Source organism: Pseudorca crassidens, chromosome 1 (genome assembly GCF_039906515.1).
Source record: "Pseudorca crassidens isolate mPseCra1 chromosome 1, mPseCra1.hap1, whole genome shotgun sequence".
Taxonomy (NCBI): domain Eukaryota; kingdom Metazoa; phylum Chordata; class Mammalia; order Artiodactyla; family Delphinidae; genus Pseudorca; species Pseudorca crassidens.
In genome coordinates, this window is record NC_090296.1 from 129608220 (window position 1) to 129622071 (window position 13852).

The 13852-nt window shown below is 39.3% G+C and overlaps 1 protein-coding gene across 1 annotated transcript in view; it reads right to left on the reverse strand.

Annotated features, from left to right (window-relative positions):
* Positions 1–13852, reverse strand: part of GABRB3 (gamma-aminobutyric acid type A receptor subunit beta3) — a 235404-nt gene that overhangs the window by 39046 nt on the left and 182506 nt on the right. The window contains exon 5 of the mRNA XM_067755785.1: positions 855–937. Within this exon, the coding sequence (XP_067611886.1) occupies positions 855–937 (83 nt within the window). The remainder of the gene's footprint in view (positions 1–854; positions 938–13852) is intronic.

The window sequence follows — 13852 nt, forward strand, 5'->3', positions numbered from 1 at the left end:
AGAAAGCAGGGCCATGATGCCGTGTGAAAGTGAGGGGCACAGTGAGGGGTCTAAACACTGGCCTGCCACCAGTGCAGCTTCCCAGTGTGTTCATTCACCAAGGCATTCACTTCTCACTATGCATACATCGAATGTGCTGCAAAGTAAGTCATTTGCCATCCCCCCAAAATTCAATACAAATACCGACAACCTGAAATCCAACTGAGGCTAATGATAAACCAGTCTATGGTGGGTCAGGAGAAGGCACAACGGCAGCAGCCATATCCGGATATGCCAGGGTTGCAGGTCAGGGAGCAGGACATTTTCTTCTTAGACTACGTGGCTGCAGCTCTCGTCCCTCGCAGAGAAGTATCACTCAACACTGAATTATCAATAAGGCATCTGAATACTCTTCAAACTGAAGAAAATTGCCAAGATGTAGAAATAGCTGGCTTGTAAAGCTGAGCTCCTAATGGGAAATGAGGTTTACTCCAACTGCAGAGGGTCCCAGGAGTACAGCCACTTGTGCCTGATGAAGCACATTGAGAGGGACCGCCTCTCGGCGTCTGCTCTCTTCTCACTGAAGGGGTTGAGATGAAGAGCATCTGTCTTCTTTTATTTCAGCATAGCAAACAGACTCTCTTAGATCAGAGTGGAGGATTCTTTTATACTGAGCCTCTGTCTCTGTCTCTCTCTGTCTCTTTCTTTCTCTTGCCCTCTCTCTGTCATGAAAGTGATATTTGCAGAGTGGAGGATTAAACCTCTAATCTTTAGGATAGTTAAAAACTATGTCAAGAAAATTATATATGCCATGCCAAATAATGATAAAAAGGACTAAAACACAAAGTGGATGAAAAAGAAATACAGATACACACAGCTTTCAATCTCCAGAGTGCAGTTCTGCTCATCCAAAGGGTATCTTCTCAGGTCCATCATGCATGCTGCGGTCGTGGTGATTCTGAAACACACAGAGTGAGGGCAGATATTAAAGATGGGATGAGAAATACAGCAGAAAAACTGCTTCTAGATAAACACTGAGTAACCCTCAGGTAGGACCCCTTCCCCAAAGCACACCTGATTAAACATATTTCATGATATATACTAAATGGACAAGTTTTCATTATACTGTAGGCCAGCTTTATCCAAAAAAGCAGTACATATATAATTACAAAATTATTCATGCAAACTTGTTGACTTTGGATGATCAAGGGAAGAGAAAGGGGCTTCTTAGGAAGCTCTTGTCTTCAATTTTTATTCTGCCTCATTGTCTAGTGACGCTCTAACTTTTGTAGCACAGAGAAAACTTACCTATGGTAACAACATTGATTAGATTACAATTTAATTCTTTGACTTTCAGTGTGAAGTGTTCAAGTAGCTCCCAATCCACAGGCTGCACTCTAGAAATGTGAGCCAAGCTTCTATTTGATTCTGTTTTATTATAGTTGCCTCTTGGGCTAATGCTCCAGGGCTTTTCACCATAGGATCATCTACCTTTTCAAAGAGAATATTTGGCTTCTATGTTATTGATTATGAATGAAAACTTGGGTTAGCTTCCCTTGAGGTCAGCTGCAGCCATGGAAAGAATTTATATCGTGGCCTAAGGACAGTTAAGCCTCTGCCGTGCAATGGTTAAACCCACTGTACATGGAGATAAAACACTTCCAGAAACGTCAAGTTCATTTCCTACTCTGCCGAAAGCCTCATTTTAGGGAAACCAACCTACCCAAAGCCTCTGTTGAAAATGCAACGATTAGGCTACCATGTTTTATTCTCTTTCTCGAAATCCCACCCCTTCTGCACCACAGTCCAGGCTAACCAGACTGGGCTGGGTCCCTGAATCAAGCACAGCCAACCATTAATGGAACAAGAATATAGGATGTGGCCTGAGTTAAAAGGCAGAATGGAGCTAAAGGGATTCTCTTCCATGAGAATGAATTAAAGATGAGAATGGAGCTAAACTTGCAAGTTCATGAATTAGAGGCTTGTGATGCCATTTTCAAACTGGAGAGTCAGGCATGAGAAAGCATAACAGAGGTGAAGACAATGCAGAGAGTTGATGGTTCAGGAGACAGCAGAGCTAAGCCTGGGCCACAGCACACAGCCTTGCAGGACATGGACGACACATCTCAGGGAGCAGCATCTCAGAGCTGATGTGGAAGACGTGTAAATGGCAGCCCGGGCTGTGCTCATTAAATGGTGAATCTTAAGAAGGAAGAAGTGAGAATGTCTTCTCCTGAGATCCCTAGATTTACCTTGAAATCCCAGCCACATTCTAGACTCCACCCTTCTCGAAGCCCAGTATTGAGCTTTCTATAGACAGCCTTCCATGTGAACATTCACAACAAACCTCCTACCACTCAGGCAACATGAGCAAGTTCTGCTCCAAAACACCCATCAGACACCAGTCATGTGCTAATTATGCTGGGCTTGTCTCACTGAACCTAAGTGCCAGTGCTAAAGGAATAGGAGTAAAGCATGTCCTTCTATTAGCATTGGGTTAAGCAGCAGGTTGAGGAAAGTTCTACTTTTCAATGACTGAGAAGAACAGTGAGGGAAAACGTCAACCCATTTGCCAATCATGGGACAACGCTAATTTTTTCTTTGCAAATAGCATGCAAGTGCCGTGCAGACATATGCTATAAGATCCACACCAATGATGAAACTGTGTCCTTTCCAAATGTCATAACACTTCCAATTATCATTCCAAAGAGTGGATTACATTCTATCCAAAGTCAACACATAGCTCTTTGGTATATTTTTCTACATCATCTGACTTCCTAGCCAACTGAAGAACCAGCCTCACACTTTGAAATTCTGGCATGTTTTATGGCAGGTTGTCAACCCAACATCCATACAAGATGCCTACAAGGCAAAATTAGAAGAAAGTTCTGCTAAAATTACAAATTTTTGTAAATAAGAGAAAAAGATCTCTACTGGAAATGTTCAAATTTTTAAATTTTCCTACATGTTTTAGTACCTATTCACTTGAAGACTCAGTAACTGAGATTACCATTTTTTGTTTGTTTTTCCTTATTTATTCCCAATTATCATCATTAAAATACATGCACACAAGTGCACACACATACATCCAAATTGTTTGAAGACTCACATGTATTGTGATATTATGTAGAGTGTTTCATAGGAATCATTGGAACTGGGAAGCATGAAGCTAGTAGAATTGGTGAGTACCTTTAGTACAGCTGTTGTCCTGTCTTCTCATTCTGGTATCATACTGGCTATCATATGGAGCCCTATTCCTATTGACTTGAGGAATAAGGTATAGACATCTATGTGCTACTCTTCTTCCTATGGAAGAAATACACAGAAAACCCTCTTATGGTGGAAAGTAAGTCATAAGAGCCTACTCATGACACAGTGGAAGAAGGAAAGAGGTCTTTTTGCCACTGGGACAGAAAGGCAAGAAAAAAAGAAAGGGGGGAATAAAGAGATCAAGAAGGGGACAGCAGGCCAGAACCCCTCCCCGAGCCACAAGGCCATCATCCACATTGGCTAAACTCATGACAGGTTTGGGGACTGGACCTTCTGAGTGAAATGACCAAATTTTGCATCCCTGGGACTTTGTAGAAACCATAGGAGGGTATTTCATAGTCTGCAGAATGAGAACTCAAGCCTAGTTAATGGAGATGGACCAAGGGCAGGGAAGCCCCAGTGACATTCGAGCTCTAGTTGCATAATCCCCAACACGCATGCGCTCACACACACATCTTTTGTATTTTTTTCTAATCAATTTTATTTGTCCTGAGAAAAGACTTTAACCAACTTCTAGCTCCACTTCCATCTGAAAGCTGATAATTCCACTCCTATTTCTAAGAAATAGTGGTGAAGTCAATAAGAAATATTGCGTGAGGAATTCTCTCCAGTAGATCCATTGTTTTTAGTCATAGCATGCAGTCACATCTGAACTTTATGTAAGGCTGGTTGTGAGATGGCTTTGGGCCCAGCTCCGTGCTCAGCAATTGAATACTCATGCATTTAATCTCACAACAACCACATTGTAGAGGTATTGTTATTCTTCCCATTTTGCAGATGAGCAAACCAAGGATCAGAAAGAGTAAGGAGGTCGGCAACATTTACAATGCTACTGGAAGGCACATGTGGCATTCAGATCCAGGCAGCCTGAATCCTGCACTCACTCATCTACCTCCTTGACACCTCTTCTGCCTTAAACTAACAAAATATATTCAACTTTTAAAAGCCTACTCAGGGAATGAGGTTCTCGTTTTCAAAGAAGAGCGAATTCAGTAAAGAAATATGTTATATATATGTGTGTGTATATATATATATATATATATATATATGATCACACATATATATACACACAGAGATCATATACATGTATATGTCTCATATGTATGACAAATTGGAAATATACTACGTAAGGGGAGAAAATAAATATTTTAAGGCTACACTTGCTGCAACAGCAGTGATATTTTGCCCATTGTGGAATAGGGTAGAGTTTAGTAGGTAGTCCTGCTATTGTAAGTGATATATCCCTAAAGATATGTTTAAGAGTCAAAAGTATGAAAATTCGAGGAATAAATGTGAAGTTTATAAGGGCAGCAACATCCCAACAAGTTTAAAATCCTATTATGAGACACCTGCCATCTTTGGACACCATCTAGAAACTACTCCTGGGAAGAACAGCTTTTAGCAGGTCAAAGGGTTCTAACTTTGTCTCAATTATATCAAGCTTATGAGATCTACGTTGGTATCAGCACTTCCATTTTAAAATCCACCAATTAAAAAGAATATTAAGGGCTGACGCAAACTCTTTGTGTCATCCCACAAACACAGATTTCTCCACAGACCGCCTGGAGAGGCTGTGGTGGAAATATCGCTTTTGGCTGCTCAGGAACACAGCTACTAGGTGGTGGTAGTATGCCTGCTTGTCAGCCGAGGTACGACACTGCTCTCTCTCTGTCCTTGCTGGGAAAGGGGGACTCTGAACTGAGCCTGGGACCCACACTTACAGTGAATCACAAGGCAATGCACACACTCTCTTCCCCACTTATACAAATATTTTACATTCATAGTAAATACCAGAGAGAACAGAGGTTAAAATGTCCCTGACTAGCTTTCTCAGAGGCCTTGTAGAACTAAAGTATCTCAGCCCTGCTATCTCTCCTTTCATCACTCATTTTAGTATCGTCATTATACTTAGGACCATCTACCCTTGGAATGTCCTTCCATTTGTTGACTTGCAGGCCCCTTGCTCGTCCTCTGGGGAGCCTGGAGCAGGGCTTGGTCCCCTGCAGTCATAAGTGCCTAGAACCGCAGCCACATGCACATGGCAGTTGTCCTGGACTAACAGACATCGTGGAACTCAAGCAAAATGTGGAAAAGAGGTGGCTTGGCCCTTCTTGGTTTCAATCCCCCAAATCGAAGAGCCAGAGGGGATACCCACCCTCCTTGCAAGCACTCCCAGCAGGAGATCTGACTTTGAATGTTTACTGACCCTCCGAGAGCCTCCCTGGGCTCACTGGTCAATATGCTTGGATGATTATATTCCAATAAAGATGTTAAGAAAAATACATAAAAATAAAACATTCCATTATGTACGAAAAAAAAGAAAAGGTGCTTGGATGACGCTCTATGTGCTGACATCCTGGTGGTCTCTGAATCCTTCGGCTGCAGAATGAGTCCTTAGCAGGCTGATGTTAATGCCCATAAGCTTTACAGTTTCCATGGCTGTGAGGACTGCAGCAAAATGCAGCCATAGGTGGAGTTCTGGCCCTTTGATCACAATCTTGTCAAACTAGCAGGACCGGGAGCAAGTTAGCAGCACCTCCTGTGTGACTTCTGGCTTGTACTGGGGATGTCCAAATGTCCGAGAACCCTGGGCAATGGTTGTTACCCATGGCCCCAGAACAGCAGCACACCTGGGGTACTGCCTTACAGGTAATCACTTAGCCCTCTGCAACTGCTCTCAGGTAACTTACACTCATCTCCATTCCTGGCTTCACCCCAGGTGCACCAGGCAGTGGAGGCATCTATCATTTATCCACGAATAGAAATTCAGATGCTAGGATTAAGGACTTAATCAAATAATTCAGACTGACCAAGCATCCTTCTAAAGCAAGTGCTTATTATTCAATGTGGAGAGGGCACAGGACATAAACCAACATTGAAGTTGCCCCAGTTTTTGTTTTATTTTACAATAAATATAAGATACACGCACAGAAATGTCCAAAGGCCTCTGCTGTGCAGATTCGTTGAGGATGTTGCTGGGAAAATTGCTGTAGAAAGTTGATTGTGTTGGCAGCCCCATTCCTTCATCTTCCCCAGTATCCACTCTCTTTGCCATGTCATTTGCAGCTCTTCTCACTAAAGAGGAGCTGTCTGCCCGCTTCTGAACATGGGCCAACTTTGTGCCTTGCTTTGTCCGATAGAATGTGTGTACTAACAGTCCCAAGATTAGCCTCCAAGAGACATTCTGTGTTTCTGGTCCCCTTGTACTCCTGTGAGAAAACCACGCTCATGTAAGTCTGCTCGTTCTAGGAGGAGTACGGACATAAGGGGCAGAGACCACCCATCCCTGGGCCTGTGGGTGAACCAGCCAGAATCAGCAGAGGTGCTGATTAATCACCCAGATTCACAAGCAATGAGCACTCATTATCATTTGACATTGAGGCTTTCCAGCTGTTTGTTACGCAGCAATGTTGTGGGCATAGATAACAGATACAACAATCAACGCAAGTAACTACACACATAGAAAAGCATAAATTATCTTATAAATAAATGGACATCACAACCTGATACTTCTCAGGGGTGCCATAAGATAGCAAAGCCCTTAGCAGATAGTATTTTCCTACAACGGGAGCATTTACTTCTAGATTTCAGCATAAATCCACTAGCATTGTAGGAACATAAATCTTGGTGAAATGAGTAGTCACATTAGGCAAATGAGATGCGCCACCTCCTGATTTTCAAACAATATGGTGATAAAGCAATTCAAAGGCCAAAACCAGCAATAATGCTAAAAACCAAAACCAAAAGAAAGCATGTGCCAGATCCTCAAGCACCTGACAGGAACAGAAATGTCAGGGTGGATGACTGAGGGAGTCTCAAGGAAAATACTTAGGTTCAACTCTCTAAGAGGAAGGAAGGAAATATTTTGAAAGAATCAAAAAAGTACTTTGAGATTTTGAATCTCCCCAACCATCTGGATCTAATGATGGTACTTGGGAGGTATGTGTGGGGTTTATATCTAGAAAGGTAGCCACTAGCCACATGTGCCTATTTATAATTAAATTCTAAATTAATTAAAATGAAATAAAATTAAAAATTTAGTTCCTTTAAGGCACTAGCCAAATTCCAAGTGCTCAACAGTCACCTATGGCTAGTGGCTATTGTACTGGATGGTACAGATTTTAGAACATCTTCATCACCACGGTAAGTTCCATCGGAAAGGGTGAGAAACAGCGTGAGCCAGACAGGGTGACAGACCTGGCCCTGCCTGCTAATGCAGCCTGCCAGCTCTTCTCCCTCCCTAACTCTCTCTCTCCTCTCCTTTCCCCCGCCCTCTCCTTCCTGCTCCCCCAGCCTCCTTCTCCCTCCGGCCCCCTCGCCACCATAGCTTTACAGGACACACTCCCTAGTTGAAAGTGGTTGGACGACAAAGTCAAATGCACACAACCTATCACCTCAAAGAAAAGCCACTGCAGCTAGAGGCAGATATCCACAGGGCATGGAAACAAGCAGGCCAGAGTAGAAGGTGTCATTCAAGACTATTCAAAGTATCATACGTTGCATCTGACTTCATGGCTCAGTGGGTTAACCAAGCAGTCTGAGGGGAGGACCTACCCTAAAAGAATGGCAATTAGGCATAACAAAGGGAATGCATTAACCCAATCTTCAGATTTGTATCCTAGGGACTAAGGCTTCCAATGTGAGCGTGAGACAGAAGGGGGCCAAGGTCGCCATATCCAAAGTCTCATTAGAATATCACTTAGTCTCCATGGATCTGCTCATCTAAGGATAAACATTATGAAAAAAACAAAGAGATGTTCTATGAAAAGTATGCAAGCATACAAAATGAAAGTTGAAAACTTGGGAAGATGTTGGTCTGGTTGTCAAAAGGCATGAATTCTCTTTAAAACAAGGATAGGAAGACATAAGGAAAGAAAAGCCTGAGATGAAGGCATAGACAGATGAGGTAAAACTGAGAAAAGAATGCAAAGAATCCGAGCGTAAGTGCTGAACTGAAATCTGTACTGAACACAGAGACAGCAGAATTACACAGCTGAAAGTCATTTAATGATGTGAATGACTTCATAAACTCGGAGGGGACACAAGTCACTGAGGGATCTTGTTAAAATGCAGATTCTGAGCAGGACATCTGGGGTAGGTCTGTAGTTCTGAATTTCCCAGATGATGTTGCTGCTGCTGGTCTGGGGACCACAGTCAGAGTGGGAAGGAGAGGGCCAACTTGTAAAACCTTCCTAAGGGCAGAGGAAGAAGACAAAGCTTTGAAAACACAGAGAAGATGATAGGTACAGGACAGAAAATCAGTATGAAACTGAGCTCTATTAAACAGAGCAAAAACAAACAGCATCCAAGTGAACAAAATAGAATTCAATACAAAACAAAGAATTTTTTTAAAGTACAATATGCATAACACGAAATTTACCTTTTTTCACTATTTATAAGTGTACAGGTCAGTGGTATTAACTACATTCACAACCATCACCACTATCCATATTCAGAACTTTTTCATCATCTAAAAAAAACCCCACTATACCCATTAAACAATAACTCCCCATTCTCCCCTCCCCCCAGGACTTGGTGACCTGGCAACATTCTTACTGATACTAGGTATTTCATATAAGTGCAATCACACAACATTTGTTCTTTCGTGTCTGGCTTAGTTCACCTACTATAATGTTTTCATGGTGTAGCATGTACCAGATTTCCAAACCTTTTTTAAGGTTGAATAATATTCCATTGTATGTATATACCTCATTCATGTTTTAATGGACATTTGGGTTGTCCATTTGAGTTTTATACTTTTTTTTTTTAACTTTTTTTTTTTTTTTTTTTTTTTGCGGTATGCGGGCCTCTCACTGTTGTGGCCTCTCCAGCTGCCGAGCACAGTCATCCAGACGCGCAGGCTCAGCGGCCATGGCTCACGGGCCCAGCCGCTCCGCGGCATATGGGATCTTCCCAGACCGGGGCACGAACCCGCGTCCCCTGCGTCGGCAGGCGGAATCCCAACCACTGCGCCACCAGGGAAGCCCGAGTTTTATACTTTTAGCTCTTATGTACTACATCTTTGATCAACTGCAAGTTCATTTTTGTATATGGTATAAGGTAGGCATCCAACTTTACTTTTACATAAGGATACCCAGCTTTCCCAGCATTATCTGTTGAAAACACACTCCTTTATGCATTGAATAGTCTTGCACCCCTGAAGCAAATCATCTGATCATATACTCAAGAGTTTATTTCTAGGCTCTCTACTTTATTCCATTGGCCTATGTTTCTGTTCTTATGCAAATATAACATTATTTTGATTACCATGGCTTTATAGTAAGTTTTGAAATAAAGAAACATGAAACCTCCAACTTTGTTCTTCTTTTTCAAGATTGCTTTGAATATTTGGGGTCCCGTATGATTACATATGAATTTTAGAATGGAGTTTTCCATTTGAAAAAAATGTGATTAGGATTTTTAAAGGGAATGCATAGCAACTGTAAATCACTTTGGGTAGTATTGTCATCTTAAAAAAATATTAATTCTTCCGATCAATGAACATAAGATGTCTTTCCATTTGCTTATGTATTCCTTCAGCATGTGGCCTCTATCCTCAAGGTCATCTCTTGATTCAAAGTGGCTGCAGCAGCTCCAGCCATTATATCTACCTTCTACACTAGCAGCCAGAAGAAAATGAAGAGCCAAAGCTCTCTTACCCCCTCCCTTTTACAGAGATATCCTGGCAAGAACCCTGCCAAAGTTCCTTTTATAGCTCTTGGGCCAAATCATAGTCACATGGTCATATAGTTTTACTCTTTCTTTTATACTTTTAGTTCATAAGTCTTTTGCCTCTATCATTAAATTTCTTCCTAAGTATTTCATTCTTCTAGATGTTACTGTGAAAGAAATTGCTTAGTTTCCTTTTTGGATTGTTAATTGGTAGTACATAAAAATGCACCTGATTTTTTTTTTTTTAATAAAGGTTGCCTATTATCACTTTTTTCTCCATATCTCTAAGGATGATATTTTTCCATTTTATTTTTTTAACTGAAGCATTTTTGATATATAATATTATATTAGTTTCAGGAGTAAAGCATATTGATCCAGTATTTTTACAGATTATACTCCATTAAAAGTTATTACAAGAAAATGGCTATAATTCCTTGTGCTATACAATATATCCTCATTGCTTATCTATACATAGTAGCCTGTATCTCTTAATCCCATACCCCTAACCTACTCCACCTCCCTACCTTCTCACCACTGGTAACCAGTGGTTTGTTCTCTGTATCTGTGAGTCTATTTCTGTTTTGCTATATATACATCATGGTGTATGTTTTCTTTTGTTTTTTTAACTTTTTCTTTCTGATAGTTTATTAATAGTGTATAGAAAAGCAGCAGATTTATCTAGCAACCTTGCTGAATTCATTTATTAGTTCTAATACTTTTTTCAGTGGAAACTTTAGGTTTTTCTATGTAAAGTATCATGTCATATGCAAATAGTGACAGTTTCACTTCTTCTCTTCCAATTTGGATGCCTTTTATTTATTTGTCTTGTCTGATTCCTGCAGTTAGGACTTTCAATGTTATGTTAAATAGAATAGGCATCCTTGTCTTATTCCTGAACTTAGAGAAAAGACTTTCAGATTTTCACTGTTCAGTATGATGTTAGCTGTGGAGTTTTCATAGATGGCATATTTTATGTTGATACATTTTTTATGTTGATACATGTGGAGATACATTCCATCCATACCCACTTCGATGAGAGTTTTTATTATGAACAGATGCTGAATTTTGTCAAATGCCTTTTCTGTGTCTCCTGAGATGATCATGTGATTTTTATCCTTCCTTTTATTAATGTGGTGTATCACATTGATTTGTTAATGTTGAACCATCCTTGTTGCACTGGAATAAATACAACTTTATCATGGTGTATGATATATATATTGTTGTGATATATTGTTGGATTTTTTATATATTGTTGGATTTGGTTTGCTAATATTTTGTTAAGGATTTTTGCATATATTTTGCATATATATTCATCAAAGATTTGGGTCTGAAATTTTATTTTTTGTAGTGTCTTTGTCCGGTTTTTGTATCAGGGTAATGGTGACCTCATAGAATGAAGCTGGGAATGTTCTTTCCTCTTTAATCTTTTGGTATAGTTTGAGAAGGATAGGTATTAGTTCTTTATATGTTTGGTAGAATTCCCCTATAAAGCCGTCAAATTCTGGACTTTTGTTTGCTGGGAGGTTTTTTTTTTTTTAAATTACAATTCAATTTCACTTCCAACACTTGGTTTCATTGATCTTTTCTATTGTTTTTTTAATCTCTATTTATTTTCTCTCTGATCTTTATTATTTCCTTCATTCTGCTCACTTTGAGCTTTGTTTGATCTTCTTTTATAATTACTATAGGTGGTAGGGTAGGTTGTTCATTTGAAATTTTTCTTGTATTGCTATAAACTTCCCTGTTAGAACTGCTTTTGCTGCACCTATAGATTTTGGAATGTTGTGTTTCCATTTTCATTAGTCTTGAGGTATTTTCTGACTTCCTCTTTGATTTCTTCACTGATCCATTGGCTCTGTAGTAGCATGTTGTTTTGTCTCCACATTTGTTATTTTCCCATTTTTCTTTCTAAAATTGATTTCTAGTTTCATAATGTTGTGTTTGGAAAAAATGCTTTATATAATTTCTACCCTCTTAAATTTGTTGAAAGTTGTTTTGAGGCTTAGTATGTGACTTATCTTGGAGAAAGTTCCATGTGCACTTGAAAAGAGTATATATTCTGCTGTTTGGGATGTAATGTCCTATAGGTACCATTAAGTTCAACTGGTCTATTGTGTCATTTAAGACTGCTGTTGCCTTACTGATTTTCTCTCTGGATGATCTGTCCATTGACATCAGTGGGGTGTACAAGTCCCCTACTATTATTGCATTTTGTCAGTTTCTCCCTTCATGTCTGTTACTATTTGCTTTATATATTTAGGTGTTCCTGAATTGCATGCATAAATGTTAACAATTGTAACATCCTCTTCTTGTCTGATCCTATTTTCATTATATATTTATATCTTTGTCTTTCATTATAGACTTTGTTTTAAAGTCTATCTTGTCTGATATGAGTATTGCTACCCCCACTTTCTTGCCCTTTGCATTTGCATGAAATATCTTCTTCCATCCCTTCACTTTCAGTCTGTGTGTACCTTTAGCTCTGAAGTGAGTCTCATGAAGGCAGCATATGGAAGGGACTTTTTTTTTTTATCCAATCACCCATGCTGTGTCTTTTGATTGGAACATTTAGTCCATTGACATTTAAAGAAGTTATTAACAGGAATGTACTTACTGCCATTTTATTACTTGTTTTCTGGTTGTCTTTATAGTTATTCTCTATTCATTTCTTCTTTTTGTTTCTTCCATTGTGGTTTAATGATTTTTTTTTTTTAGTAGTACGCTTGGGTTCCTTTCTCTTTAGTTTTTTTTTTGTATCTACTATAGGTTTTTGATTTGAGATTGCCATGGGGTTCATAGATGTGGACATAAAACTGTATCTACTTGTTTTAAACAGGTAGTCATTTAAGTTCAGGCCCATTCTGAAAGATTTATGTTTTTACTGCTCTCCCCGAAATTTTGTGTTTTTGATGTCATATTTTACATGGTCATGTTTATCCCTTAACTGTTTATTATACTTATAGTTGCTTTTACAATTTTTCATTTTTTAACCTTTTTACTAGGTTAAGTGGTGGATCCTCAGTTCTTACTATACAATTGCCTTTCTTAGTGGGATTTTCCCTTTCCTATAGATTCTAACTTCTTTTCCACTTAGGGAAGACTCTTCACATTTCTTTCAGTGTAGGTTTAGTGTTGATAAACTCTTTTAGTTTTTGTCTGTCTGTCTGAGAAGTTCTCTCTCCTTCTGTTCTAAATGATAATCTTGCTGTCTAGAGTATCCCAGGTTGCAGGTTTTCCCTTTCAGCATGAATATATCATGCCACTCCCTTCTGGCCTGTGAAGTTTCTGCAGAGAAATCAGCTGGTAGCTTGATGGGGATTTGCTGGTATGTGACTTTTTCTCTTGCTGCATTTAGAATTTTCTATCTTTAACTTTTGTGAATTGAAGTATGATATGTCTTGGTGTGGCTCTGTTTGGCTTCATCTAGTTTGAGACCCTCTGTGCTTCCTGTACAGAGGATATCCATTTACTTCTTCATGTTTGATAATTTTTGGCCATCATTTCTTCAAATACATTTTCAATCCCCTTCTCTCTCTCTTTTCTTTCTGGGATCCCCATAATGCAAATGTTGGTATACTTAATATTACCTCAGAAATCTTTTAAATGCTTTCAATATTTAATTTGTGTTACTTTTTGCTGTTCCAATTGGGTGACTTCCATTATTCTATATTCCAGATCACTTATGCCTTCTTCTGTATCACTTAGTCTGCTATTCATTCCTCCTAGTGTTTTTTATTTCAGCTATTGAACTCTTCATTTCTAATCGGGTCTAATTTTCACTGTGTTCATCTCTTCTTTTCCCTAGTTTAGTTAGCCAACTTATTATCAATGCTTTGAATTTTTATATGGTAAATTGTTCATTTCTGTTTCATTTTTATTTTTTCAGTGGTTTTCTCTTGCTCTTTCAATGGAGAGTTAGTAGTTCCTCTGC